Genomic DNA, 27,160 nt, shown 5'->3' with positions numbered 1-27,160 from the left:
GTCATTCTTGGACATTTTGTGATTATAACCAGAGAAAGCAAAATGGAATAGAGTCTAAGGAAAAATTTAAAAGCCTCGACTATCCAAATGAATGTGGCATTCAGGCCAGAGACCCCCAAGTCCCCTGGCATCTCTGGGACACTGGGATGACCAGAGGGACAGTGGTGCACATATTCAAAGCTTGACCTTATTTCCCGTGGGTGCCCCTTTTCTTTTCCTTATGGATGGAAGGATTTTCTCCACAGATAGGCTCTAGACCCTGAATTCACTGCAGTAGGCAGTTATCATTCCCTCCAAATGTATATTTTTTTCTTTTCTAGGTTTAGAAGGAGGTTAGTTGTGGGAAAGGAAAGCTGGGACTATCTAAAGGCAGGATGAGAGAATAAAAAAAAAAGGTCTGCTGCAAAGACTATGTTCCTGAGAGACAGAGAATCGGCTGAGCTTGCAAGGGCTCCTTGGGAAATGCTTCTAAACTGTGCAGGGCCGGAGATGGGATTAGACACAGCCCCCCGCCTGTGGCAACACAGAATGCTCATTCAGCTCAGGGCTACTTTGCCCCCTTTTCTCTGGGGAGTGGCCAGGAGAGAGGGCAACCATGTCACCGTGTTTCCCAAGGAGCAAACAGTGGAGGTTGCCAGAGGTGAAAGGTTAAACACTGGTGTCAATAAAGTGATGGGGATTTTTGAGGCGGGGGAGCAGGTCAGCAGAGAGGTTGGCGAAAAGGTGGGGGGAGGTGAGAGCCCTGACATGCCTATCCCAGAGTTGAGAGAAAACAGACTGACCATGTCTCCCTCCCCCCATCTGGAGACCCTGCTTTGGTGCATTGGCTGCTGTGATTCAATCTTTTCCCCCTTGATTCCTTCAACCTTGTGGTTTGGCATTTGCCTAAGTACTATAGCTTTATACACAGGATGTTCACAGAAGATGCTTGTTAAATTGTCCTGATCCTGCCTAGACTTTGGCTCTTCTAGAAATGCTCTGTTTTTGGAATTGCTTTCAGTATTGGGCATGGTTTTTCATATTGCCCTAATGGTTGCTAATTATCCTGTACTAATGGTGGGATTGATTTTTGGAAGAAGCTTCAAGTCAATCAGAATCATAAATCTGAAAAAGGTAGAAAATGAAGTTAGGACTTAACTGAAAATTAACCCCCTTGAAACCATGGGGTTAATAGAAAATAATGCATATGTTTTTGTGATAGATATATATTTATGGTTGTTTTCCTGAAAACATTCCAAAACAATTTTGCTAAATGTTAGTACGTTTGGGGTAAGTCATTTTGTAGGGCCCAGTTTACTTGGAGAATGTTAGTTTAGAAAGAAAGGCTGTTTTCTTCCTCTATCGTCATGTCCACCATGACTGGTGCTTCCTTGAGAGCTGAAGAGAGGCTCTACTCATAGCTTAGGAGAAAAAGGACCCAGTTACCTCTTGGACTATATTCAGATCGGTTGCCAGGATCCCTCCTTAGAGGAATCTGCCACCTAAGTCAAGTGGAGAAAAGCACACTCTGTTCTGGTGGTGAGATGCAGGCAGGGATGCCCATTAAGGGACCTGGCTGGGACTGGGTCTACCTAGTGGTGACTTATTGATTTATTTGGCAGTTTCATCCCTGACTTCCTGACTGACTTTAATACCTCCACACTTGGGTTTATGTTTTCTTACCTATAAAGTAGAAGAAAAAAAAAAGGATAATTTCTCTCTTTGCGCACAACCCAGTGCTATAAGGATGGCTATGAAATTCTTTGGGCTCACAGAGGGAAAAGAGAGAAAGAAGCAGAAAAACATAAGGAAGGATAAGAGGAGAAAGCAATACAGATAAAGGACTGGCAGGGAAAAGATAAAGGGAACAGTTGGGAAAAGAAGACAAGAAGGAAGGAGAAAGAAGAGAGGAGGAAAGTGAAAAGGAGGGATGAAGGCAGAAACTCGGAGCAAAGGAAAGAATGATTCTTTTCAGAGAAGAGTCAGGGTGAGACTGAAGGTCTCTAATGCACCTGGGGAGACAGAGTGAGCTTTGGCTTGAAAATCTTCAGGAATCTATTTTCTCAGGTATCCTGGGGACAGAATTCCAATGCCTGGAAAACACTAATATGTGTTCTTTTTGTGATGCCGGGTCCTGGGACTGGAAGGAGGAAAAGTAATAGATTTCAATCTCAGGCTTTTTATGGGAACCAAACAATGGGACTGGGTGGAAAGGGGAGAGATTCTCAGGTTGGGGGAAAATTTGTGAGTGTCTAAAGTGGGATAAAACTTTAATGTATGTAAAATCATATAAAAAATATAATTTTTTAAAACACATAGTTTTATTTGCTATAGGACAATGTATGTAAAAAATGAATATAAAAGCAATCAAGATAGAAATGCCAGCCTAACACCACCATGCATGAACTCATGTGTGCTCACTCCCAGCTCCCACCTTCAAAATATATTAGCTGCTCTGTGCACGTGGACTGTGGAAAACCATGAAAGGTCCTTTGGCTTTGTTGCTGGCACACTGTCTCATAGCATCCTTATATTCCCAACCCAAAATGGAGCCATGGTCTGCCCGTGGGATGGAGTGTTTAGACTACTCTGAGAAATCACAGAATGTAGACTTCCTCATTTAGGCCTCAGTGATTCAGCCACAGACCTGCTTCCGCCTCATAGGGAGAAGGTTCTGGTCCCCTCACAGGGAGGAGAGCCAGGTCCCCTCACAGTGAAGGAGGCCCTGTTTCCCTTACAAGAAAGAAGTCCCTGTCCCCTCACAGGAGCTTCCAGTCTCAGGTCTGTGTCTAGAAATCGAAGCCTGGGGTTGCGAGAGGGGTTATCAATCCTCAGACCAGATTTCCTTCTCCAAGTGGAGAGTCAGTCTGAAGAACCCCGAAGGGAACTTCCCCCAGGGAGTTTCCTCGACATGTGCACAAAAGCCAAGGAAGGGAAAGACGAAGAAGGGAAGCCCGCTGGTAGGGAAGTGCTAACAAAATGCAACCTCCCCCCCAACACACCCAGTAGCATGCCCCCACTTTCCATCGCCTTGCACCACCCCCATCCCTCTGGTAACGCAGGGTGTAATCTTGCTTCTAAACACAGAATTACAGAAAACCAGGGGAAAAAGCCCCGAAAGGAATAATTAATTTCTGCTTCCTCATGCAAATCCTTTGGCCAGTCATTTAAGGTTCAGAGCAGGACCAATTCAGCTCCTTGTGCAAATTCCAAACTGAAGGCATTTAGAAAAGAAGAGAGAGGGAGAGGAGAGAAATTGAATGGATTTACTTTTCTAAGAACCAGAATTAACAAAGGTTCCATTTTCCATGGTTATGGGTCTGGCTAGACAGCCCTCACTGACAAGCTCTCCAAACACATGTGCTGGCCTGTTGAAAAGGCCTCAGTGTTGACTGACAGATAATTGAAGTGACAAATTGTTTCATTGTATTTGGCAGAGAGAGTGCTGTATTAGATAATTATGGGGAACAGAGGAGCTCTGGGGTCTCAGGTCACAAGACATGCCTGACCCTATTTTCTGAAAACTCTGAATGGAGTTCTTCGTCCCAGAGGACCTGAGTGTGGGGCTGTCTCTCTTTTTGTTGGTGTAATTTTTTTTTCTTCCCCTTTACCTCCCCCTCCACCTTCACGCACCACCCCTCCCCCCTTTTCCGATCTAATGATTAAGAAGAACTAAAGAATATAGAGACCTCCAGAGCTGAGAGATCAGGCCTTACTCTTACCCCTACCCCATTCCCAACCCCAATTCCTTGCATTTTAGGAAAAAAGCCTGTGGATTTTATCTATGGTAGCAAGTTTGCAAACTCTTCTTAGCTGCCTACTGTGGCCTGAAAGGGGCGGCTGCTCCTGGCGAGAAGGTGGCTGGGACAAATGAGTCACTTCAAATGTTTGTGGTGCTGGGGGCACAGCCTAGCTGAGTAAGGGGAGCAGAGCTGCTTCTGTGTGCAGCCTCACGATGTGAGATTTTCTGTATCATCAATTCTTCCTGACCTTAGTTTTCTTGAGGGAAAATTTGGGTCAGAAGAGATGGAAAGATTATAAGGGAGTAGAGCCATCTCCTTTTCCAGCTGAGCCCTGAGAAGGCCACACAGTTTTTTGTTAGTGGAGAAACAGAGTAGACCTCAGGTTGTGGAACCTGAATCCAGTGTTCTTTTCCCCAAACCACGTTGCCTCCTGGGAGAGAATGAAATACATGTGTATGAGGATAAAATACAATAACAGCATCTACCTCTGCTTTCCTAGTTTCCCTTACTGCTGTATAAGCCTTCAGAAAACTGGAAGCGGCTTCACACAACAATATTTAGCTTTCTGTATGGATGAGGCCCCAGGCAGTCATTCTTGGGGGAGGGGAGAGAGACCCTCAGAATAGAGGTGCCTCTGGATGATGGTTCAGCGGAAGCCCAGAGCAGGCCGTAGGGGCTGGTTAAAGAGCCTCCTATCTACTCCAATAGGGGAAAGTGAACAGCTGGTCTTTCTGCCTCTGGCACCACTGTTTTCTGCCTGCCGCCTGCTTGTGGGAGAGGGGGACAGTAGTGACACTGGGTGTGAAGATTTTCAGTATAAACCTCATTTGCTCTCTACAGAGCTTTGATGCTTTGGAAGATTCCCTTCCCTTTCAAATGAAAAGGTTTTAGGATTATGCAAACTCTCAAGATTTCTTATTTTCAGTTGTATTTTTGCTTATTTCCCCCAGGCTCTTTCTTTTGACTTTCCACTCTTAAATATGAAGTCTGAAGAACCTCAGAAGGTGGTTTGTTGTTTGTTTTCTAAAACAAAACAAACAAACAAAATAGCCAAGGAAATTATAGTGGGAACACCTGAAAATTTCCGCATATGTGTAACACAGCTGAGACCCATGGACTTTCTTTGGTTTAAAAACCTAGTAACTTAAAAGCTCTCCAGTGGTTTTGAGGTAGCCATTCTCTGCGTCAAAACCTACTGTGCTGAATTCAGGACTGCCTTTCCCAAGAAAGCTGTCAAACCCCTTTTACTGACTTACAGATGTTATGTTCCTAATAGAAGGCATTAATTAGAGGGATCATGAGTTTGAAGGGGAGGGGACAGAGGCAGCATAGGTCAGAAATGAATAAAAATGGTTTTGGAATCATGGAGTAAGAGGTAAGTATGGTACAACCCTGTGGTAGAGCGTTTACAAACATGGCCACCATCAGTTTCCTCCGTCCCTGGGCTTGCATACTTCTTATCCCATCAAGGGATGAAATAGAATTCCCCTCCCCTTGAATCTAGGCTGAACTTAATACCTTGCCTGAGCAATAGGATGTGGTGGAAATGACTTTCAGGGACTTAGGCTGGGTCACAAGTACATTTTTAGCTTCTGTCTGGGTCTCTTGGAATGCTAGCTTCTTGGGACACTTCTTGCTGGGACCCAGCCACCATGCTGTGAGAAACCATATGGAGAAGTACCACATGAGGTGCTCTGGTTGACAACCACAGCTGACCTCTAGCTGACAGTCACTGTCAACTCTCAGCCATTTGAGTGAGCCATCCTGGATGTCCAGTCTAGTCGAGCCTTTAGATGACTCCATCCCTGGACCCTTTCTATCTGATCACAATCTCATAAGAGATCCTAGATAAGAACTGCCCAGCTGACCCAGTCAACAGATGCATGAGAGATAAAAATAAATTGTTATTTTAACCACTAAGTTTTAGAGTAATCTGGTAAGTAGCAAGTTAACCAGAATAAACAATGAGGCTTTTGTCACTAAAGCCCTGTTCCTGGGAAGGTGCTAAAGAGAGAAGGAGCTCAAGAGATATAGGACATGCAGCTGGCCCCAAATGCTTTGAAGTATTAGGGAAAAGTTGTCATTTTTCTCTTCTTCTCACTAAAGGTATACTTTTCTTCATGAAATAGAACTGAAGGATTCACGCTGGTAGGAAGCCATAACACCACCCCCACCACCACCACTCGCATTACCTGTGGAATTGAGTTTTAACAGACTTGAAGGGAAGGGAGGATACTTTATGCAGTGCTCAGGGTGGGGGTAAATAGAGACTGAGGATGTCTTTATGGACCGAGGGTTGTGAGTGAGGGTTTGCCTCCAGAAGCTGGGGAGGCTTGCAGAAATCAAAGATCATCAGGTAAACAAGCTCTGTTGGCTCTGTCCCTGGGCTTTGCAGTGTATGTGGCCCAACACAGAGCTGGATGCAGAAGCAAGTACAAGCCGGGTGACATCAAAGACCCTCACCATGGGGTTTCAATCTCTCTTGCCCAGTGGATTTATTATTTCCTGTTTTCTTTTCCGCACTACTCCATCCCATTGCATCCCCAGGAATAGACACCCCTTCATGATTTAATGACCTCTTTAGGGACTGATGACTTCAGCTCTTTCTCTTTTGCTAAATCTGCCTTTTGGAAATGGGTTCCTTCCCATCTGGACCCACATGCAACTCTAGCTAATAGGGACATACTCCTGGGGCCTCTGCCCTGGTCTCTATGTCTCAGGAGGGAGACTGCATACAGCCTACCCACTGTGAATTATCTTTTCTGAAAGAAAAACAAAGAGATGAATACTCCTTGAGAAAACCCAATATGACAAAATTTATATTTGATAGTAGGTAAATTAAAGATTTGTTCATATTGCAGGAAGTGTTCCTTTAAATGTCCTCTAGTGCATTTAAATATAATTTGATTAAAAAAATATAACCAAGGTAGCATTTCTTTAGGCCATATTTACTGTGTAAAGTAAGAGGAACAGATGTTTATAAGAAATGGAACTAGCAGAATGTGCCTCAGTCTAAAGACAAAGGGAGGCCTTGATTGATTTCTCACAGGGGGAGACATTTTTCTACCTTCTGAAGTGAAAAAACAAACAGCCAAAGAGGCGAACAAATCCAGCTTTCTGTAGTCAATTCACTTCACCAATCACTTTTATAAGAACCCATGTGTGTCCAGTGAAAGATACCAAATAAAGAGTTTCAAATTAGTAAAGCAATCTCAGAAGAAAAAAAAAAAGCCACCTTCAAACTATAGCAGGGCAATACGGATTTTACTATTTAAAAGGGTATAAGATAGACAGCATTCTTTAATTCTTTATTCTACACCATTTCTAGAATAACAAGCTGATAGTCTTAGATCTCAGGAATGGAAAATGAATTTTGCCAAATTATTTAGGGAGAAATGTCTAGATCTGGAAAGACCTTTACATTCTGCTTTAAACTTCTACCTCAGGCAAATTCATTCTCAGGGTAGATCAAAATCAAACCCCAGCAACTGAGGTAAACAAACTAACCAGAAAAAAAAACAACAACCCAAAACAAAAAAAACCAACAATAACAAAAACAAAAGAAAATTAAAAAAATAAAAGGCTTTGTGGACGGAAACTACAGTTAGAGTGGAGGGGAAGTGGGAACCCAATTTGATTTGATTCAATTCCATTCAATCCCATCCCATCCCATCCCTATCAAAGGCTGGCAAAGTGTGAGATTGTGTGGATTCAGAGTTGAGTGAGACACAGTCTCTGCTCCCAAGTTGCTATATTTGCAGCATCTGCAAGAGGATTGGACATACATTCATATGTCAGTAAAGGGCCCAGCCTTGCCCGTTGCCTCCTGGCTGTCTGGAAAAGTCCTGCCTTTATGACCCCACCTCTGTGCAGTCAGGTTCAGCATGGTGCCTTCCACCTTTGCAAGAAGGGGGATCCCACTGCTCTGCGTGCGTGGTTGTGGGGGTACAGGGGCAGGGGTGGCTGATCAGGTATAACCCAATTTTTTTTCAGCACATCTGTTAGAGCTTGAATTTCATTAAAATCCCTTTTTTTCTCTCCCTGCTATCAGTCTAGCACAAATAATAATTATCAAAGACCCCTGCCCACCATTGAAATAAAATACAACCAGAGAGCTAAAGCACAGCCAGTCCATTGAGAGTTGACTGAAGCTGGGTAAGACCAATAATTCAAAACAGATGAACGGTATAGCAGATACTATGGGCTCAGTATCCGAGGCTGACCCGACCTTTGAAACTTGCTGAAAGTTATCCTTGAAATTCCCCAGAACTCCTTGAATAACTTCTGTAAAAGGCTTATTTATCACAAAGTCATAAATAATATTTGCTAGATATTTGCTTCATCTATCTAGAAAACGAATTAGGCTCGAAGACATGAGCTCAGTGGCTGAGCTGGAGGTGGGGGTGGGGTGGCCAGGGTTGTGGGGTGAGTGTTCACAGTTCCAGGAAGGAGCAATGGAGGGGCTGTAGCTTTCCATCCTCCATACATGGGGGTGGGGTGCAGGGGTGGGGAGTGGGGTAAAGATAGGGCTGCTCAAGGAATTTGGTTCAATACAGTGGATTTTAATTTCATTGCTTCTATGCAGAGGTGGTTTTAGATGGCTGTCAAGAGACATAGCTCTGGTAAATAATTCAAGTGATACTTTTACAGTCACCAAATTGTTTCTGGGCAAGAATCCCAAAGTCCCTGCTCAAAGAACTATAGATATTCTGTGACTGCCTTCTGTGAAAGCTGGGGGCTTGATTCATTCGTTTATTCATTCATTCATTCGACAAATCTATTCAAAGGCATCATCCTAGTTCTGTAGGGGATATAAAGATATAAAGGACTTAGTTACATCTTTCAAGGGCTCTTTGTGTGCAGGGAGACAGGAAACTACATGAACACCTAGGACACAATGTAGAAAGTGACAAGTATCTTAGGTCAAGTCCAGAGACAGCTATAGGAAGTCAGAGGATAGTGAGGTGATTTTTAGCTCATGGTGGGTGGGATGGTAAGAGGGGGCAGGTCAGGAGATGAAAGGATTTCTAGAGGAGGCCCCACTGAGCAGACTCTTGAAGGCTGGGTAGGATTTGGCAGGGCAGAGGTGAATCCTTCCAGGCTGAAGGGCGTGTGAGAGGATCAGCTATAGACATGTACAAGGGTTGGTCCCAAATAGCCTATGCATTTGAAAGGGTGGTGGCAAGGTGGGGAGGTGAAGAAACTAGGGCCAGGAAACTGAGATAGTCCTTGTATGATGTGAGGAAGATGATGTTCATAGGAGAGAGAAAGGGATGACCCACACTATTAGGGAGGGTGACAGAAGTTGGCAACTATTTGCGTGGGTATTGAGGGATGGGAAGGAATACGGAAGAATCTTCAAGCAATGATGTTAAGATTGTTTTGAATGTGTGATGCTGTTAAAGACAAACCTCACTGTTTGAGGTTGCATGCTGGGGAATTGGGGAGGAATAGGGAGGTTAGGAAGAGAGGCTGCTTGAGGGAAGAGTATTATTACAAAGGACAATCAACAGCATCTTATGCTGCTGACAAATGGGGACCAGAAAAAGTGTTGAGATGTTCGCAGGTGAAGGGAAGAGCCAGTGGAGAGAGAGGCTGAAGATAAGGGAGGGGTAACACACAGAGTTGGTGTAAGAAAAGGAGGGATACAAAAGCCTGCAGGAAGAAGGACAGAGATACAATGAGTTGATGCCCAGATAGATTTGGAGAGGGAAGCAGGGGTGTTGCGAGCACTCCTGTCCTCATCCTGATGAAGTCAGATGGCAGAAAGGGCTCCTTTGGGATCTTGGGAGGTGATGGGTGCTACACACATAGCTTGACAGGGAGTAGGGGTCAAAACCGCCTGCGTGATATTTGCCTTTGTTTTCATTCTGTCTCTAGGACCAGCAGGCTCAGCTGGGGGCTGGGCCTCTGCCGTTTGTCCCTTGAAGGGTGGAGCTCTGCTTAGGAGATTGAATTGTTTTTACTGGGAAAGCTGAGCTCTGTGATAGGATGATGGCAGAATAGATCAGGGAGGGCAGGTTGGAGCATGGCCAAGGAGCACTGTCTAGGGGATGCTCTGAAGATTCTGCCTTGCTTTTCTGTTTTTCTTAGTGGCTTTCCTCTGTTGGCTACTGTAGACATCTGCTTTCTGCATAGCATAGGATAATTGGATGTGATGGATGACATCACTCAGGTGCTTATCATGGTTCCCCTGCTTATCCTAGGGCATTCGAGCTACAAAGGACCTTAGAGGTCATATCGCCCAGACGCTCCCAGCCCTGTCAATCTAGGAAATGAGCTCTGGACCCAGTCTCCCAGCAGCTCCCAGCCTGAGAAGCCATCCAGGTTTAGGGAGGGAGTTGTGGCAGTGCCTCTCCTCTCCAGTGCAGATAGTGATGCTGGGCTTGAGAGAAGCCGCAGGGAAGTGTGCCTTCAAACAGGTCTGAGAACCACTCAGTTAGAACAACCTCCAACTAGCAACATAGTGAGTTTAGGGCCCAGGGTCTGGCATAGTGTAGAAGCTCGACAAATATTTCTTGAAATAAAAAAGTGAGATACTAATTAATTACGATTAGGAAAGAAAGTATGAGGAGTTAGGGCTTCTGATTTTTAGTTCTGTTTCCTCTCACTGCACCCTTATATAAACCTTTTCTCTCCAAATTTAATGTTGTTTAGGGATTTTGTACCTTAAAGAGCTGTATGTCTTTCTTATGCTTCTCAAAATTCTAGAATCTTCCCCCAGGCCTGAAGATCTCAATATTCTTTAGGCACTTTGAGTGTTAGACCTACATTCACTCACTCACTCAACCTCTCTTACTGCTGACTCATTCACTCCTTCTTTTCTTTATTTCACTGTGTATTTATTTACTTCACATCCACTAAAAATATTTGTTGACCAACTATTGTAAGTCAGGTAAAGAAGAGATGTTCTTGATGATTTTGTTAGAGGACTGTATTAGTAAAAGACAGCCTGTCTGGTGGTTCATTTAATCCTTGTGGTAACTGCAAAAGTGGCCACAAATTCCTCCCCTTCTTAAATTTACACCTTCTTTTACTCTTAACTCTGACTGCCTCCTACTCAGAGACGGGGCTTTGTCACATAACTCACTTTGCCTGCTGTGAAAAAGGCAGAGGCTGAAAAGCACTCTTGCAATGGGACATGTCCTCTCTTGTTGTTTTTGGAACCCTGTGACTGCCACCATTTGAAGAAGTCTGGGCTAGGTTCTGGTGATGAGAGATATATGGCCCAGTTGCCTCTGTCATCATAGCTAACAGTCTGCCAACAACCAGACATGTGAGTAATCCCAATCTGTCAACCCCAACCTGTTGGAGTTGTTTGTTTTGTGGCAATAACTAACTGCTACAACACTCTTCATTATCCTTGAGGGGGTTACAATAAAGGAGGACCTCAAATTTTCCAACCAAAAATTCATTCTTGCACCAAAATGTGCCATACTTACAGCTCTAAAATAATTCTGCAGGGGCCAGTTATAGATTAAAAAAAAAATTATTATCATGTTCACACTCCTGAAAGCTACTTGCTCTTTTACAAACTTTGGGTATGAAATCAACAATAAATATTTGTTGGATTCCCAGTCACAGATAAGACAAGATGCAAGGTGTGAGAGGACATCACCAGTTTCCCAGGTCTGACGGGAGTGGATACACCAGAGGCAGAAGTAGCACCTGGGAAAGCCCCTACTGAGGTTCCCTCTGAGGGCATAGGAGACCTGTTGCTTCAACTAAGGAGTTTTGCAGCCTGGAGTCCATTCTGGCCAGCTCACAGTGCCACAGTCACCCGCTACCCAGAAAGATCCTGTCCTTAAAGGGCCAGAGGTGGCTATCCTGAAACAGGCTCCCAAGGGTCAACATCTCTGTTTGTCCATTAAGGAGCCCTGACTAGCTGAGGACAGGGTCTCAGTGTCCGGGACACCAATGTCCAGCTGAGGAGTCTGCGCTTTCTTATACAGAGCAGGTAGTTCCAGAGGGCTGGGTGGGACGTGGGGTGCTCTGCTACTCAGTGGTGTCTGCATTCGTGAAGGAGAGACTTACAGGGGTAGGGAAGGTTCAACACTGTTCTTGGTACTGCGGAAAAGGTAAAGAAGATGAATAAGTGATACAGATGCATAAATTAATAATGTTGACAATGATTATAGTAAGACAACTCTGATCGTGAAGTGAGGGAACTCACAGCACTTTGAAGCTGGGTTCGCAGAGTCCTGCCCGGGGCCCGCCCACATCAGGAAAACGTAGAATTTAAATTCAGCACCCCTCTCTCTGGGCTCTCCCACCTCCGTCCTTCCGGCTTTTCTCACCCCAGTCACCCTGACAGCCCCTTGAATATCCAACACCACTTCTACCCAAATTAAAGTGTCCCCATCCTGTCTTAATCCTTTTGGGCTCTGCTCTCTACCAACAGACAGTTCAGCCCAGATAAAGGCAGCCCCACTCATCTGTCTGTAGCATGAGTGTTCCCCATCCTAGATAACATAACTCATTACTGCAGAGACTTGGCAGGGCTTTCGGAGAAGGCCCTGAAACAGCAAGCCTCAGGCTGGAATTTAGCTCATACCTGGGGGTCATGGGGCCGTGCTTGAACAGATGGGGCCTCATTACCTCTCAAACATCATGAAGGTGGCCGTTCAGGCTTCCTCGGTGTGTCTGACGCCGACTCCTGGGAGCAGATAGGCTGATGTGGTGCAGTGGAGAAGCCACGGCTGTGAGGGTCAGAGGAATCTGACTCTGCCTCTTATAAGCTCCATGGCTTAACAGTTTGACTTCATGTCTCTGGGCCTCAGTATTTCTCACTTGCAGAAATGGCAAAATCATCCTTACCATGCAGGCTCGCTTTAAGAATTAGAAAGAGAACATGGAAAATGTTTACCCACTGTGGGTCCCCCAAGGTGGTGCTGAGATAGGGGTTCCTCTTGTCTGTAGCCTTGAGTGTGACGGTGCAGAGGGCCCCAAAGTGCAGGCCTGCAGGCCTTGGCTCGGGAGCCAGACCTGTGGCCTCACATGCTGGTTCCATCGTTTGCTAGATGTGAGACTTTGAGAAAGTTACTCTCCTGGACTCCAGTTTCCTTATCTGTAGGGGACAGGAATAGTTCCTACGTCATTGGGTTGCTAGAAAGATTAAACTGGGTATTTCAGGTATGGGATGGAGCTGGCACTGTGCCAGGTGGAAGGACTGTCAGAGAGGACAGGCATTTGGGGGTGGGGTGAGGACTTTATGGGCTGACTGTTTTGTTTCCTACTTCTGGAAGCTCCAGTCTTCCCAAAGTTGGCAGAGCTGCTGCTATGAGGAACGTGTGCGGAACCTGAGCCGCTCAGCAAGGGCAGGTGCCTGTCCCTCGCTCTTCAGCTTTAGAGGACAACGTCCAGGGTGGTCTTGGTGTCTGATGGGCCCAAACAGCTCGCTTTAGGAGCCAAAGAGACTCCCTGAGGCCTGGGGGGGCCTCAAAGGGGACTCCCCAGAAGCGAACGCTGGGGGTGGTGAGAGAGGTTTGGAATATAGCAGCGCCCCTCTTTTTTTCCCTCTGGAACTCTTCTTGACCACAATTCTAATGTCAATTTGTTTTCTTGGGTTGTTTCCCCTTTTCCTCCAGAAAGGGTACAAAGATCTAAAAAGACCCATCAAAACCAAAATAAACAACCAAAAGCCTCAATGAAATGAGAATTGCAGCTAATGGAATTCTGGTTAACTGAAGCATCGGTGTTAAATGTGGCTTTTCTTGTCACTCGGCATTGGCTTTTGTATGTCTGTGCAGCATGGAGAATTTGTCACTGTCAGTGACAACCAGTGACTCGCTGGCTCAGGCAATTGTGTGTGTCTCCTGCTGTGTGTGGTCACAGTTAGCTTCCGGGGTGTCAGGGCCGTGGGATAAAGGGGCCCAGAAGGTTGGCCTGCCCCTCAGTGATTTCCTGTGGGGGCAGTGGCCCTTGAAGAAGGGGATTTCACGGGGCAGGGCCACTCCTGCTCTGCCCTTGCATATTTTTTTTCTCAATGAGCCCAGGCCTGTGTGATGAATGCTGCTGAAGGGAGGCCCCAGGCAGGGGAGGAGGGGCAGGAGGAAGCCATTCAGAGACGGGCCTGTGCTTTTACCATCTCGTCTTCAGAGCCAGGCCTCTGGTTAGTAACTAGGTCTCTAGCAGATCCGCAGGGCAAAGGGCCTTTTGTTTATTCACTCATTCCTTGTTTCTTTCTTCTTCCCACCTCTCCTTCCTCTCTCCTCCTGTTTCCTTCCTTCCATCCATCCATCCATCCATCCATCCATCCATCCATCCATCCATCCAACCATTTGTTAAATTGTATAAGAATTGTGAGTGAAATATACAAGACTGGGTCCCTGCCCTTTAAAAGCCTCCAATCTAGGAACATGGATGAGACAAATACACACATAAAGCAAAGCAGAAAAGCAGCAGGGCCATGCAGCAGAGTACATCAATAAATTGCTATGAGCATTCAGAGAAGAGATGTTGCCAGTTCGAGTCAGAAACGGGGGTGATTAAGTTAAACCCGGAGGGATGGGTGAGGAGATTTCAAATGATGGAGGAAACAGGATTAGCTTTTCAAGATACAGAAACAGCAAGGGTAAAGGTTGGAAGGTGGGAAGCCTGTGGCTGTTCAGGGCAAGGCGAGCTGTTTGGCTTGGCCATGGAGTGGGAGTGAGTGGGAGGTAAAGCTGGGAGGATAGTTTTGAGCCAATAGCAGAGGGCTTGAAGTTAGGCTTTGATGCAATAGGCAGTCAGGATCCACTCCAGGCTTCTGGATAAGTATGTGGCATGTCCAGAGCTTTGCTTTGGGATGACAAAGCTGGCAGAGACAGCGGCATCATGAGGGCTTCTTCCTGGCTCTTCTCAGATGCCCAGTGTGGGAGTCCACACCCACTCTTACTCCTTGAGCCTGGAGAGGTCCTCACTGGAATCCTTGCAGGCTGGGCTGGGCCTGCCAGCCACTCCCCTGCCAGCTGGTGCCCTGCTCTTCCTATCCCAGCTCTTTTTTACCAGTGTCCAATCGATGCCGCACACATTAAGGTGGAAATCCAATGAGAAAGTATTGCCAGGCGTGGCCAGATGACTGGGTAGCCTTTGTGGAAGAAAAACACTGGCCAGAAAAACTCTGCAAAGTGTCTGGGAGGCAGAGTTTGAAGCAATTAAACTTGGTCAGTGACAAAGAGATGAACTGCTTGGTGAGTGTGAATGTCCCAGTCAGGGCTGTCCTTTTTAATGAGAGGTTAGCTTACTTCTTATGGTACTTTAACGAGTGCTAAAAGGTATTTTGTCCACAGTAATTATCCCTCCCGCTCTGGTGCCTTAAGTGGGCACCATTAAGCATTCTTTTGGTTTCGGGAATAGAAACTGCCAGCATATAAATCCTGTCTTTGGGAAGGGTAGCACATTGAGAACTGTTGAGCCCCTAACACCTCAGTACAAATGGACTCTGTAGGTTAGCAAATCCTGATGCTACCAGCTTCTCAGAGATCAGCACCCAGAACTGGGCGAATATGGAATATTTTTAACAAACATTTATCAAGCATCTACTGTGTGCAAAGGCCCAAGCTGGGGCTGGGGCTGGGGGAATTAAGATAAACACATTTCAGACACTGTGCTATAGATATTCAAAGGATCCTGCAATCCAGCAAAGAAGAATAAGCATTGCTACCATTTTCCAGGTGATGAGTATTGCTTGGCAAATATTGTTATGGTTTTAAAGACATTATCTCATTTAAATGCTTTAATACACCCTTATAAGATAGCTGCTAGGAGTATCACTAGTTTAGGCTGAGGAAACATGCTCAGAAATGTATGTAAATAGCGTTACAAATCAAATGAAGGCAGGCTAGGAGGGTGCATGGGGATTGGAGAGGGGCAGAGTATAGACTCAGCCAGCCTCCAGTGTTTGTATCATAATTACGCAGTTATGGAGTGGAAAGGCCATTCTAAAATGCCACCTTGGTAGTGAGGCCAGTAGGAGAAAAGCCAATCAGACCCTGAGGCAGGAGAGCAAAGCAGACCCTAGTGTGGTGTTAGAGCAGGATGGCTAGCCATGGGAGGGGCTGAGTGTTGTTCACTCCAGGAGCCCCACACCAGCATAGTGCTTGGCCCATGGAAGGCACTGAGTACTTGCTGGATTTGTTAATTCGGTTAATTCGGGGAGCAGAACCAAAAGCAGCAACTGTGGAGGCCTACTAATTTTGTAATGAGACTGAGCCCAGGTGCCCTCTCAGATGGGACCTGCCAGCCCTAGATATCATAGAGGATCAACTTAGTTCATCCACTTGGATGCCACGATAAATTGTGATGCAGCCCTAAAACTGGGTTGAGAATAAAAAGCCTCCCCTGGTGGATCCTGGGAAGATGTGCGTGCGCATGTGTGTGCGCATGTGTACATGTGTGCACTCAACCAAGCTCTCTTGGTCACATGCAAACATGGCGGGGGGGCGCTTCCTTTCTTTGGAAGGTTGGTGACAGCCCAGCCTCCCATTCACAGGTTGGAGAAAGGGCATTAATCTTCTTGACATGGCAATGGTGGGGGAGGGGATTAGAGGCTGAAATCTCTCAAACGGGGAAGTCCCTGTGAGCAGAGAGATCCTTGTCTTATTTGGCTGTGTGACTAAGCTTTAGTTCATAAGCCCAGGGCATAAAAAAGTCATGGGGGAGCTTGAAGAAAATAAAAAAGCAAAAATCAACTCTCCTTTCTCTTCTTGCTTTTGTTGAGAGGGGGGCAGAGATGGAGGGGACTCTGTGCCCATGGAGGAACCCTGAAATGTTTTCTGAAAACAGACACCCATGTTCTCTGCAGGAGGCGGTGGAGTGGGCAGGGGAGGGGGAGCCCCTGCTGCAGAGAGGGCAGGCCTGGTGAAGTCCGAACCTGTGGGCAGGACATAATTTATACAGCCAAGGGCTTTTCCAAACTTCTGGCAAGTGGTGAGGCCTCCGTCTCTTGCTATGGCATCTCTTTTGACCTAGGTGTTCTTAACTATGCTAGTCCTCTCTTTTAACCTGGGCTCCACAGTCACAGTGTGGGGCTATCCAGAAGAGCCAGGATGTAGAGGCCAGACAGGCTCACAGGGCTCCTTCCTCCAGGATGAGGTTCTGTTCCTCTGGAATGAGAAAGTCAGGATTGGAAGTGAGGAGAGATGAAGGTGGTCAAGTATGCAAATGCATCAGTTAGAGAGACTTAAAACAAAGAGGCAAGTGGCTATCATACTGTGCCTGCACCCCTCACTGTCGCCTGAGCAGGCCGCATTCTTTCCGTCCTTCGCCCCAGCTCCAATCTTCCCCACTCTGGAACACCCAGCAGCCTCTTCCTCGGCTAGCCCTGATGTCACCCAGCTTGGGCTGTGCCTCCTTTCTGAAACCTCCAATCAAGTCCAGCTAAGTAAGTGTCAGTCCCACGTGCTTCATGCCGACTTGCTCCCTAATTGTTTTACACGTGGTAGTCCTGGCCTCTGAGGGCTTTACCCTCATATACTGTTCCATACATGCCATTCAGGTCTCAAGAGAGATGTCACCTTCTTCACAGAGTCCTTCCCTGATCTATGTCTTCCAGAAAGAATGACCCTGTTTGATTCTTTGTCCATAGCACTTCCTGTTTTAACATCTCGTTTGTGTTTGTTTTTCCTCATCTCGCTGCACTAGAAAGTAAAACAAGAAGGCGGCTTGCCTGCCTGTACATTATGGTGGCCCCCATGCCCGGAACGGAGCCTGGCACATTGTAGACGCTCCAAAAAAATGTGTTGAGTAAACTGATGAATGAATGAACCCTCTTTTCCCCTGGAATAGTTACCTATGCATGTTTGCTGATGGATTAGAAATAGCTAACTGCAGTGCTGTGAGGAGAGCAAAGGATGGAACAGTGCAGAGAGGGCCAGGGGCAGATACAATACTAGGGTTTGGGGTTATTAACTCCACCCAGTGGGCGAATCTGGGCAGGTTGACCACTGTCCCTTTGGCCAGAGCACACTCCCAGCCCTTCCTCCTATGCGTCTAGGGCTCTGGAGGTCAGAGTGTTTGGGACTCTCAGGCTTGGCCAATGAACCTGCCTTGGCAGCCGGTGCCCCAGGAGCAGGGGAGGTGCTCCAGTGTGCCCAGGGGCTGCAAGACTCTTTATGGAGTTGCTGGAGCAGGCATTGTTAGTGAGGAGAGGAAAGGGGAACAAAGAGCAACCTTCCCAATTATTAATAAGGCAGCAACCCCATCCATCTTAATGAGACAAGGCAGAAAAAACCAGCGGCCAGGCTGTCAGCACACAACAGGATACAATAGAGACCTTGCGTTCTTTTTGAAAAGGAGGAAAGAAAGGGAGACACAGAGAAAGGAAAAAGCCACGTAGACTGGAAAGCAGTTCCAAAATGTTCACCTCTGTGCCCTTCGTAGAAGGTGTCACCCTGCTCTGCAACCATAGCTGTTTGAAAAATGCAGAGGGTGTGGTGGTCTTCTGCTGGGTCCTGCAGGGAGATGGGAGTGGGGTTGGGGTGGAATGGAGTGGGATGGGGCAAGACGGGGCAACTTTTTTGGCAAGTGGGGGATGGTACAGCACCCATTCTAGTGAGCACCTTTGATGTCTGGTTACAGTGTGGCTTGTGAGAAGGTGGACAGCTCTAGCCTAATTTAACTCTGGCCTAGCTCAATAGGCGCTCCAAACAATCTGTTAGTTAACCTTTTCAATTAATGCTTCTCTCCTTAAACCCGCCCCTACCACCATGTTGTGTTAAAGATCTTCTGAGCCCTGGATCTTGGTTATTCTGTTTGTTAGCTGTGTGGCTTTGAGCAAATTGCTTGATGTCTCACCTTCAGTTTCTTCTGAACTAACTTATCTCCTAGACTTGCTAAGAAGATTATATTGTGCTAATCTATGTATAAATAATTATCAAAGTGTCTGACACAAAAAAGGCATTCAGGAAATCTTAATTGAATCAGAGTCTGAATCTTATTTCAGCTTCTGGGCAGGCAGAATGAGGTCCTCTCCAGGAGGCTGGAAATATTCTGAGAGTGGATCTGTCTCGTGTTCACTTTGATTTCCCCTGGTTTAGCGCAGGGCCCAGCACAGGGCTGCTGAACGAATGATTAAAAGTCTAAAACTATAATAACTTTATCAAGACAGATGCTGATCCAGTGGTGGTCATGCCCTGAAAGGTGAGAGATTGTCCTTCCTTCTGGAGAATGTTTCCCTGAGTGTGGAGTCTCCACCTGCCCCGGGGTTCCTTCCCTCCCCCAACAGCAGGTCCCCCACACTGCAAGGTCCAGCTGGGAGCACCAGCCATGCTACTGCACTTCTGGTTGACATCCTCCACCTGCGTAGAGGATGTGGGGGAAGGGAGAAGGTACACACCACACGTGGTCTCAGGTCTCCTAATCAGAACCCCAAGAGAGTGGGCCAGAGCCCCAAAGCACACAGCTGGGGCTGCAGAGAAGGAGACAATCTGGTCTTTTCTGGCTATCTCTGTTTAGGTTGAGGTTTCCTGCGTTTATGCCTGTGGGGATATCAAAAGCATTTTGACGTAGGAGAAGTGGAGGGAAAAGGAGCTGTCGGTGAGGCTAGCGACATGCTCTCCAGAGTGTCCCAGGTCTGTGCCCTTCCACGGAGCCTGGAGATGGGGCAGGGAAGTGTTTGTGGAGAACAAGGCTCAGCACTCACATACTGATGCCCTCCAGAGCAGCCAAGCCTGGATCCCAATTAGAGCAAGGATTCCTGCCAGTGATTGTTGCACTCTGCCAGGATCCTCATTAGTTTGGCGGGAAATCCTTGCAAGCTTTGCTGGATCCGGCCACATGCCCAGACATACTCCCCAATGTTCGAACCACCAAGCTCTCTGAGTGACACACAACTTGTCCAGCATTTCCTCAGAGCAAACACCCCTGGGCCTGTGCAGGAAACTCAGGTACTCTCTGTGGCACTCAAGGAAGAGTTTTCACCATCCCTCCCATCCTGGGACAGCATCCAGTCCATACGGGAGAGGTGTGTTTTGTGCTGCAAGTTATTACAGGATGAATTCCTGCAGCCCGGAAAGAGTGGCTGCCAAGAGCTGTCCTAGTACGACAGATATATGACCTTCCAAATTTTCCTCTTGGCATGGCCATCTTATGGGTGGATCACCTCAGGTGGTGCTTGTTCTATGCCCAGTGTGGCCAGAAGGGTGGAGGGGACTGAGGCAAATGAGCAAAAGGGAGTTCAGAGGCTTGGGGTCTACCAATAGCCTACAGTTCAACCTCAAGCAGGCTGTTAAACTTCTCTGAGCTTGTGTCAAACCCTCCTACGCTCCTTGGTGGAAGCAGCTCAGAATCTCTTCTCTTAGCGGGGGGTGCATGATGCAATGAATAGATGTCCAGACTGGGCCTGTGGTGGCCTGGGAGGGCAGAAAGCCTGAGCAAAGCAAAACTGGGGAGGTGAGAGGTAACGGGGAGGAACAGAGAAGGGCGTGTGTATGAGGGAGAGCAAGGATGTGCACCCAGCACAGAACCTTGCACGTAGTAGGAGCTCATTAAGTATTTGTTGATTGATTTCTGGACTGAGAGCTCTCTCTCCATACTTCACTTCTGTGTGGTCTGGAAAGAAGATGTAGAATATGACTCCATAGGCATCGTGACCTGGACAATGGGGGCAATTATCCAGAAAATGTGAGCCATTGCTCACCCCCCCTCCCACACTAAATCTTTTGCAATAATTACCTGACATTTCAAAAGAAGCAAGATTTTAAAGAACCTATGTAATTAAGGCTAATATTAGAGACTCACACTGTTCCTTCTGCCTGAGAAAAACATTTATGCTCGATTTACCCATTTTCTTTTCTTTAACATTAGTATTTACATTTTTACCCTTTTTCTTCAAAAGTGATATGTGGTCCTTGTAGAAATTTTAGAAAATGAAGAAAAGCAAAAGGAAGACAGTTTAAACCACCTATGATTCCAACAACTATAGATACTGGACATTTCAGTATACCTGTTTTCAAATTCTTCAGCTTTTTTCCTTCTTTTTTTCCTTCCCTCCTTCCTTCCTCCTTGCCTTCTTTCTAGTCTTTCTGTAAGATTTGAATCACATATATATGATTTTATCCTATATTTTTCATATATTCATTCACTCATTCATTTATTAATTCATTCATTTATTAATTGATTCAGTAAACCTTTACTTCATAAGTGCTTACCACATACCAGGGCGCTCTTTTATAGGATATAGTTGTGAACAAAACTGATACAAATCTCTGCCCTTGGGAAGCTTACATTTTGGTAGTGGTGGTGGGAAACAACAGACAATAAAATAAATGAGCAAACTATATAGTGTGTTAGAGGATCATTAGAAGTAAGTAGGAAAATAAAGTAGAAGGGGAAAGCAAATGGTGGAGTAGGATGAGTACAATTTTAAATAGGAAAGGCCTGAGTCCCAACTAGCAGGGCAATATTCCCTCCTAAGATACCCCATTTTCAACATCCAATCTTTGGGTGCTTAGAATGAGTTTCTCGGGTGCACAAAAAATCTAGACAAAATTCCTGTATCTTCCACACTAATAATGAAATAGATAATAATAAAAATGCAAAGAAAAGTGTTAAAAGCTTATGACCAAGTCCTGGGTCTTTCCCTCAGGGTGATCAGGGTGTGTCCGTGGCAAAAAAGAGAATGATTTGGGGGAAAGCAGGGTCAGTTGGGGACCACATTGCAGGTGTGTCTGTTCATCACAGCTATGCCAGTGGTGATTTTCTCGTTCCTCCACTTTGACATACTTGTTATAGGAATTTAAAAAATTACACCAGGCTGCCTTCCAGATGCCGCCGCCCAGACTTCCCTGGGCTCAGCCATGGTCAACACCACCGTGTTCTTTGACATCGCCATTGACGGCGAGCCCTTGGGCCGCGTCTCCTTTGAGCTGTTTGCAGACAAAGTTCCAAAGACAGCAGAAAACTTTCATGCCCTGAACACTGGGGAGAAAGGATTTGGTTATAAGGGTTCCTGTTTTCACAGAATTATTCCAGGATTTATGTGCCAGGGTGGTGACTTTACATGTCATAATGGCACAGGTGGCAAGTCCATCTATGGGGAGAAGTTTGATGATGAGAATTTCATCCTGAAGCATACAGGGCCTGGCATCCTGTCCATGGCAAATGCTGGACCCAACACAAACGGTTCTCAGTTTTTCATCTGCACCACCAAGACTGAGTGGTTGGATGGCAAGCATGTGGTCTTTGGCAAGGTGAAAGATGGCATGAATATTGTGGATGCCATGGAGCACTTTGGGTTCAGGAATGGCGAGATGAGCAAGAAGATCACCATTGCTGACTGTGGACAACTCTGATGCACTTGACTGGTTTTATCTTAACCAGACCATTCCTTCTGTAGCCAGGGAATCACCCCTGCCCCATCTGCTTGGAACACCCCATAACCTTTGTGCTCTTGTTGCAGTTCATTGGGTTCCATATTTTCCTTGTCCCCTCCAAGTCTAGCTGGGTTGCAGAGTTAAGTTTATGATTATGAAATAAAAGCTAAACAAACAAACAAACAAATTACACCAGAACAGCTATTTTTGGTGTTGACTTTGCTCTGTTCACATTGATCTTTGTCAAAGGTCATAATTATCACTAACATTTACACTGGGCTTTTCAGTTTTCCAAATCCTGGTGTTTTCAGAGTTCCTGATATAATATGAGATGGTAAAGTAAAGGAAGTATGGTCAAAGTTTTCTTTTCACATAAAATTTCTAATTTGAAGGGATCTAGAGCCTATCTGCCTCAACTTCCTCATAAGTTAAGGACCTGAGTCTTAGAAAGGTAAAGAGACGGCAGATGTCACTCAGTTACCTCAGGTTGGAAAATTAGACTTCGTCCCGTGCTTTGTTCACAACAGCAGGTATCTGACATAGGTTGATGTTATTATAACATTATTCCTTTTCAGCAGTCAAGTTGATTTTTCCTATGTAAAACTCCAAATAATAAAGATTGTTCTGGAGTCAACCACCGGTACCAGGTCCCAAATTTAAAATGAAATCTGTCTTCCCTGTTCTCAGAGCAGTAGCTTCTTCACCTGCCTCAGGAGCAGTGTGGGCTCTGTCTAGGGACGGGCCTGGGGGGGCTGGTGTCAGCCTGGAAGCTCTTTATCGGGCTCTGATATTCTTTGAGTGTGGGTCCTAGGAAGTAGACTGGCTCTGGTGCCCCTTTGCCCATTAGCCAACCCCTTCTCAAGCCCTGAATATGGACTTTGTCTGGCGGGCTCCACTCTGCTCCAAAAGGACTAAAGCCAGTCATTTGGCAAAAATCAGCTCAGTTGCCGTCATTGTTCTTAAAGAGGCAGCTGAATGGGCTGTGGGACTAATGTATTCTATTATGCCCCTCGGGCTGGCCTCTGAGTATTGGGGAGAGGGCTGCATTCCACAGACACTCCCGCCCCCAGCACTCTACTCTCTTGCCCTGCCTACTCCGGGCCCCAGAGGAGAGCTGCTCAGCCAGCCCATGGGTCAATGGGTGTCTCATCTCTCAGGAAGAGCCCCCTGAAAATCAGCTGTGGAGAAGGCACCCATTCTGGAACCCTTAGGATAGGAAGAAAGGGTGTTGAAAGTGGCCGAGAGTCCGGTACGAGAGCCAGGAATGGAAATGGAGAGGCAGCCTTGGGTGCTGAGAGGAGCAGGAAGCAGTGGGGAGCTTCTGTGGAATTAGGCACACTGCCCTGCTCTGTCTCCCTCACACCTCCTTACCTCCACTCTGAAGGGCGCCTTCACCCATCATGCAACGCGCGTGTACCACCCCGTCTCCTCTGCAGCCCATTTCCCATCAGGACCATTCCTCCTCCGGGGGGCCAAGAGGGGTCACTGTGTTTGCTTTGAGCAGCCTGAAGATCTCTCCTTCCAGGGTCAGTTATGCCCGCACCAAGAGAGAAATATGACGTGTGAAAGATAAGGGGAGAGGGGTTTGGAGACGAGGAGCCTGGGCTTACACATTTATCATATATGCTTTTTAAGCACAAAGGAGGGATTTGTGTGAGTCTTGGGTCACTACCTCTGGTTCCCTGTGTTTTACAAAACTAGGCCTCCATCCAGGGCTTTCCTTCATCTGGGAGAGGTGAGGGGAACCTCGGCCAGGGGAGGAGGGAGGGAAGGCAGGGTATAGCCAGGGGGCTTAAGTGTCTTTCCTAGCAAGACAGATTTAGAAGTGTGACTGGCCCCAGGGAGCTCATACTTCAGAGCTTCTTCTCCTTTTTGGACTTTAGCACTGCCTGGCTTTTCTTTCCTACCACCCCCTTTTATCTGTTAGAAGTGTACTTATTCTCATTGACAACAACTCCCCAACCTTTGGAAGAGATGTCAGAAGGCTGAGAGACTGCTTGCTTAGGCTTAGGATAGTTTGGGCAAGGCAGGGTGTGGGGATAGACAAAGTGATGGGGGTGGAGAGGGTGAGAGAGAGAGAGAGAGAGAGAGAGAGAGAGAGAGACTTGTTTCTCAACCTGACAGAATTGTTAGACCTGAGGAATATGGGGATCTCTGTGTACCAAACGCCACCGTGAGGGTGAGGTGGGGCCCTCGTGGGGTTGTTCTGTGGCCGTGTCCCTCTAGCACGCCCAGTGGTTTTTCTGAGTTGCTGGACAGTGGGTAGGCAGATGAATGCTTCAAGATGAATCACGATGTCCTGACGAACTCTGATATCTCAACCCAAGCTCCTCCTACATCCACGCCCCCCAACCCTTCGCTCTGCACACATTCCCCCCAACCACCATATCTTTGATCTGTATCTTTCTTCCCCACCTCTACACTTTTAAGTGTTTGGAAATTCATCTTAGATGTCCTCTCTTTTCCACATGACCCAGCCCAGGCAAAGGTTATATCAAGAAAAAAGAGGATGGAATTAAATTCCTATCTGAAATCCCCCCTGATTGTGAGGAGGCAATTTCCTTGGGGTGGGGATGGAAATAAAACCAAAAATCAGGGAATTTGGATGAGTTAAAATCATTCAAGATAGAGAGCATTTTATCCTCCAGAAAGAATATTTTATTCTTCTGTCAAAGGCGCCAAGGATAATGGCAATAAAAGAAAACATGAGTGATGGCGGTAAGGATTATATGGCCATTTAGGAAGCAGCCGGTTATATATTTATGGACCAAAATGGCTGGAAAACCCTTTACACCCGAGGAGTTAATGCAGAACTTGGAAAGAGCGCCAGAGCTGAGTGGCTGTACTCGGGAAGCTGTTATTTATGGAGCTTTATACTGTGTATTAAGTAATTTGGTGGTCTAGACTACAGTTAAAAATAAAGAAAGAACAAAAGGATTTGATGGGTGAATTATGCTTTTCTTGGGGCGCGGGGGAGGGCTTGTAACACTCTAAGTGTTAGAAGGATTTGAGAAAAGGCAATGTTTGTGTAGTGACAGATATTAAATATGATAGAGTGTGAAACTGCTGGAAGTACAGAAGCCCCCAGATATACAGCTGCTTATGTTACAGCGCATGGGGAAGAAAGCAGAGGCTGTTGGCTCCCGGCTGCTGCACTGCGCCTCCGAGGGGCCAAGGCGCAAGGCTTCTCTGCTGCCTACCCTTTGATTTTATGACATGCCTACAGCACTGCTTCCTTAAGAAAATAATTGCCTGTCCACTCTTTGTGCTTGAAAACTTGGCTTCATTGTTAAAGGCTTGTCTGAATGCTCTGGCCATGGGGTAGCTGATGAGCCTCTCTGTGACTCAGTTTCCTCTTCTGAAAAGCAGGGGTTCATAAGACCCTTTCAGTTGGATACTAAGTTGGGGGACACAAGTGCAAGTGTGTGACAAATCTACTGACACTTAGAAATAAGGTGTTTCACAACCATAGGAATCAAAACAGGAGGAAGATATACAAACTTGCAGGCACATGGAAGAGTTTCTTAGGACGGTGCTTCTTAGTTTTCATTATGCATAGGATTCACCTAGGAATCTTGTTAAAATGCAAATTATGATTGAATAGATCTGTGGTGGGGTCCCGAGGTTCTGCATTTGTGACAAGTTCCCAGAAGATACTGATGCTGCTTATCTGGGGACCACATGTCAAACAGTAAAGTCTCAGGAGACAGTAAAAATTAGAACTTTCAGCCTTTGAGTTTCCTGTCTGCTGTGAGTCCCTAAAACTATAGACCTATGTCAGTTAGGTTTGTTTCTAACAAGAGAAGGAGAAAACCCAAATGACTTTGGATTTAAGCAAGTGAGGGAGAGAGATTGTAGGTCTCACCTAACAAGAATCTCAGGGTAGGCCACTGAGGTCATTCCTTATGACCCAGGTTCTTTCCATCTTTTTATTTCCCCACCTTACTGTGTGGGCATTTATCCTCATGCTTGTGATTGCATAGTTGCAAGACAGCTGCTGCACCTCTTGGTATTACATCTGAATTCCAGGCAGGAAGAAGAGGGGAGGGTCGAAGTGCATGCCCTTTAAGGTTGTCTGTGCCCCACATACCAACGTGCACTTACTTCTCACTGCTCAGAGCTGGGTCATAGGACCAATTTCATTCAGTGATCCCATGTCAACTGTGCACCTACTATGTGGCAGCATTGGGTTAAATACTAGAGATACAAGGATAAAAAAGATATAGTTTCTGTCTTCAAGCAGCTCCTAGAGGAGCTTTAGACTTGTAAACAAGCCAACAGTGAGAAGAGGTGCTTGGATAGTTGGGGTACACGGGATAGACAGTGCACCTGGCCACTTCTAGCTGGGGGACTCTGGGCCAGCTAAGAGGAGGTGGAGAGCTGAGTCTTGGATAGGGGCTGGGAAGACAGCTGGGCCTGCTGGGACAGCAGGAGCTCAGCGCAGAGTTGAGAGGCAGCCTGGTGCATCCTCGGATATGCACTTCCACTCACACCTCTGCTGGAATCCAGCCCTCACACACCGTAGAGTAGCTCTGGTGGTTTTTGTCTGACATACAATATGATGGGTCATGCCATATCAGGTTTTACATTTTTTTTTAATTGGGGAATTGGAGGATGGGAACAGTGCTGGGGAATTGGGAGAAGGGGAACAGACAAGTTGCTGTCGTTTTGTTCTTCAGTCTAGTTGTGGAGGACATTGCTTCACTGGCCCAAGTTGGCACCATCATTGCGCTCTTCCCGGGTGAGGCAGATCAGTCGCCGGCTTCTGGAGGGCTGCTCACGGCAGCTGCTGGCCACTCATGCTGGCTGCTGGCTACACATGGTAGCCCATGGCAACCCACTGCCACAGGGGCTGCAGCCTACACCATCGCCGGCGACTCAGGGCAACCCAGCTCCAGGTTGAGCTATTGTTCAGCATCTTAGCTGTGGAGGGCAGTGTCACTGGCCCTCATATGTGGGATCCGAACCAGGCGTCCCAAGCCAGCTCTTACCCAATGTGCCACTCGGCTGGCCCAGGTTTTAAATATTTTAATATCACCCCTGAAAAGACCATGAAACTCTCAAAATGTCCAGGTCCTAGAGAGGGCTACAGGTAGACCTCTTGTCTTACCCCCGGACCAGCACTTGTATAGTCTTCTCTCTCTC

The 27,160-nt window shown here is 46.5% G+C and overlaps 1 protein-coding gene across 1 annotated transcript; it reads left to right on the top strand.

The window, feature by feature from the left end:
* Positions 1-21,472: 21,472 nt before the first annotated feature.
* Positions 21,473-21,994, top strand: LOC109386267 (peptidyl-prolyl cis-trans isomerase A-like). Its single transcript, XM_019649243.1, has one exon. The coding sequence runs from the start codon at positions 21,500-21,502 to the stop codon at positions 21,992-21,994; it is 495 nt and encodes a 164-aa protein (XP_019504788.1). The 5' UTR covers positions 21,473-21,499.
* Positions 21,995-27,160: the final 5,166 nt, after the last annotated feature.

The sequence above is a fragment of the Hipposideros armiger genome, unplaced genomic scaffold (genome assembly GCF_001890085.2).
Source record: "Hipposideros armiger isolate ML-2016 unplaced genomic scaffold, ASM189008v1 scaffold_131, whole genome shotgun sequence".
NCBI classification, from domain to species: domain Eukaryota; kingdom Metazoa; phylum Chordata; class Mammalia; order Chiroptera; family Hipposideridae; genus Hipposideros; species Hipposideros armiger.
The sequence above is the reverse complement of the archived record's forward strand: the minus strand, read 5'-3'. Positions and strand labels throughout refer to the sequence as shown.

What these genes read in the sequence shown, in the direction of transcription:
- LOC109386267 (XM_019649243.1), top strand. Translation starts at nt 21,500, where the DNA reads ATGGTCAACACCACCGTGTTCTTTGACATCGCCATTGACGGCGAGCCC.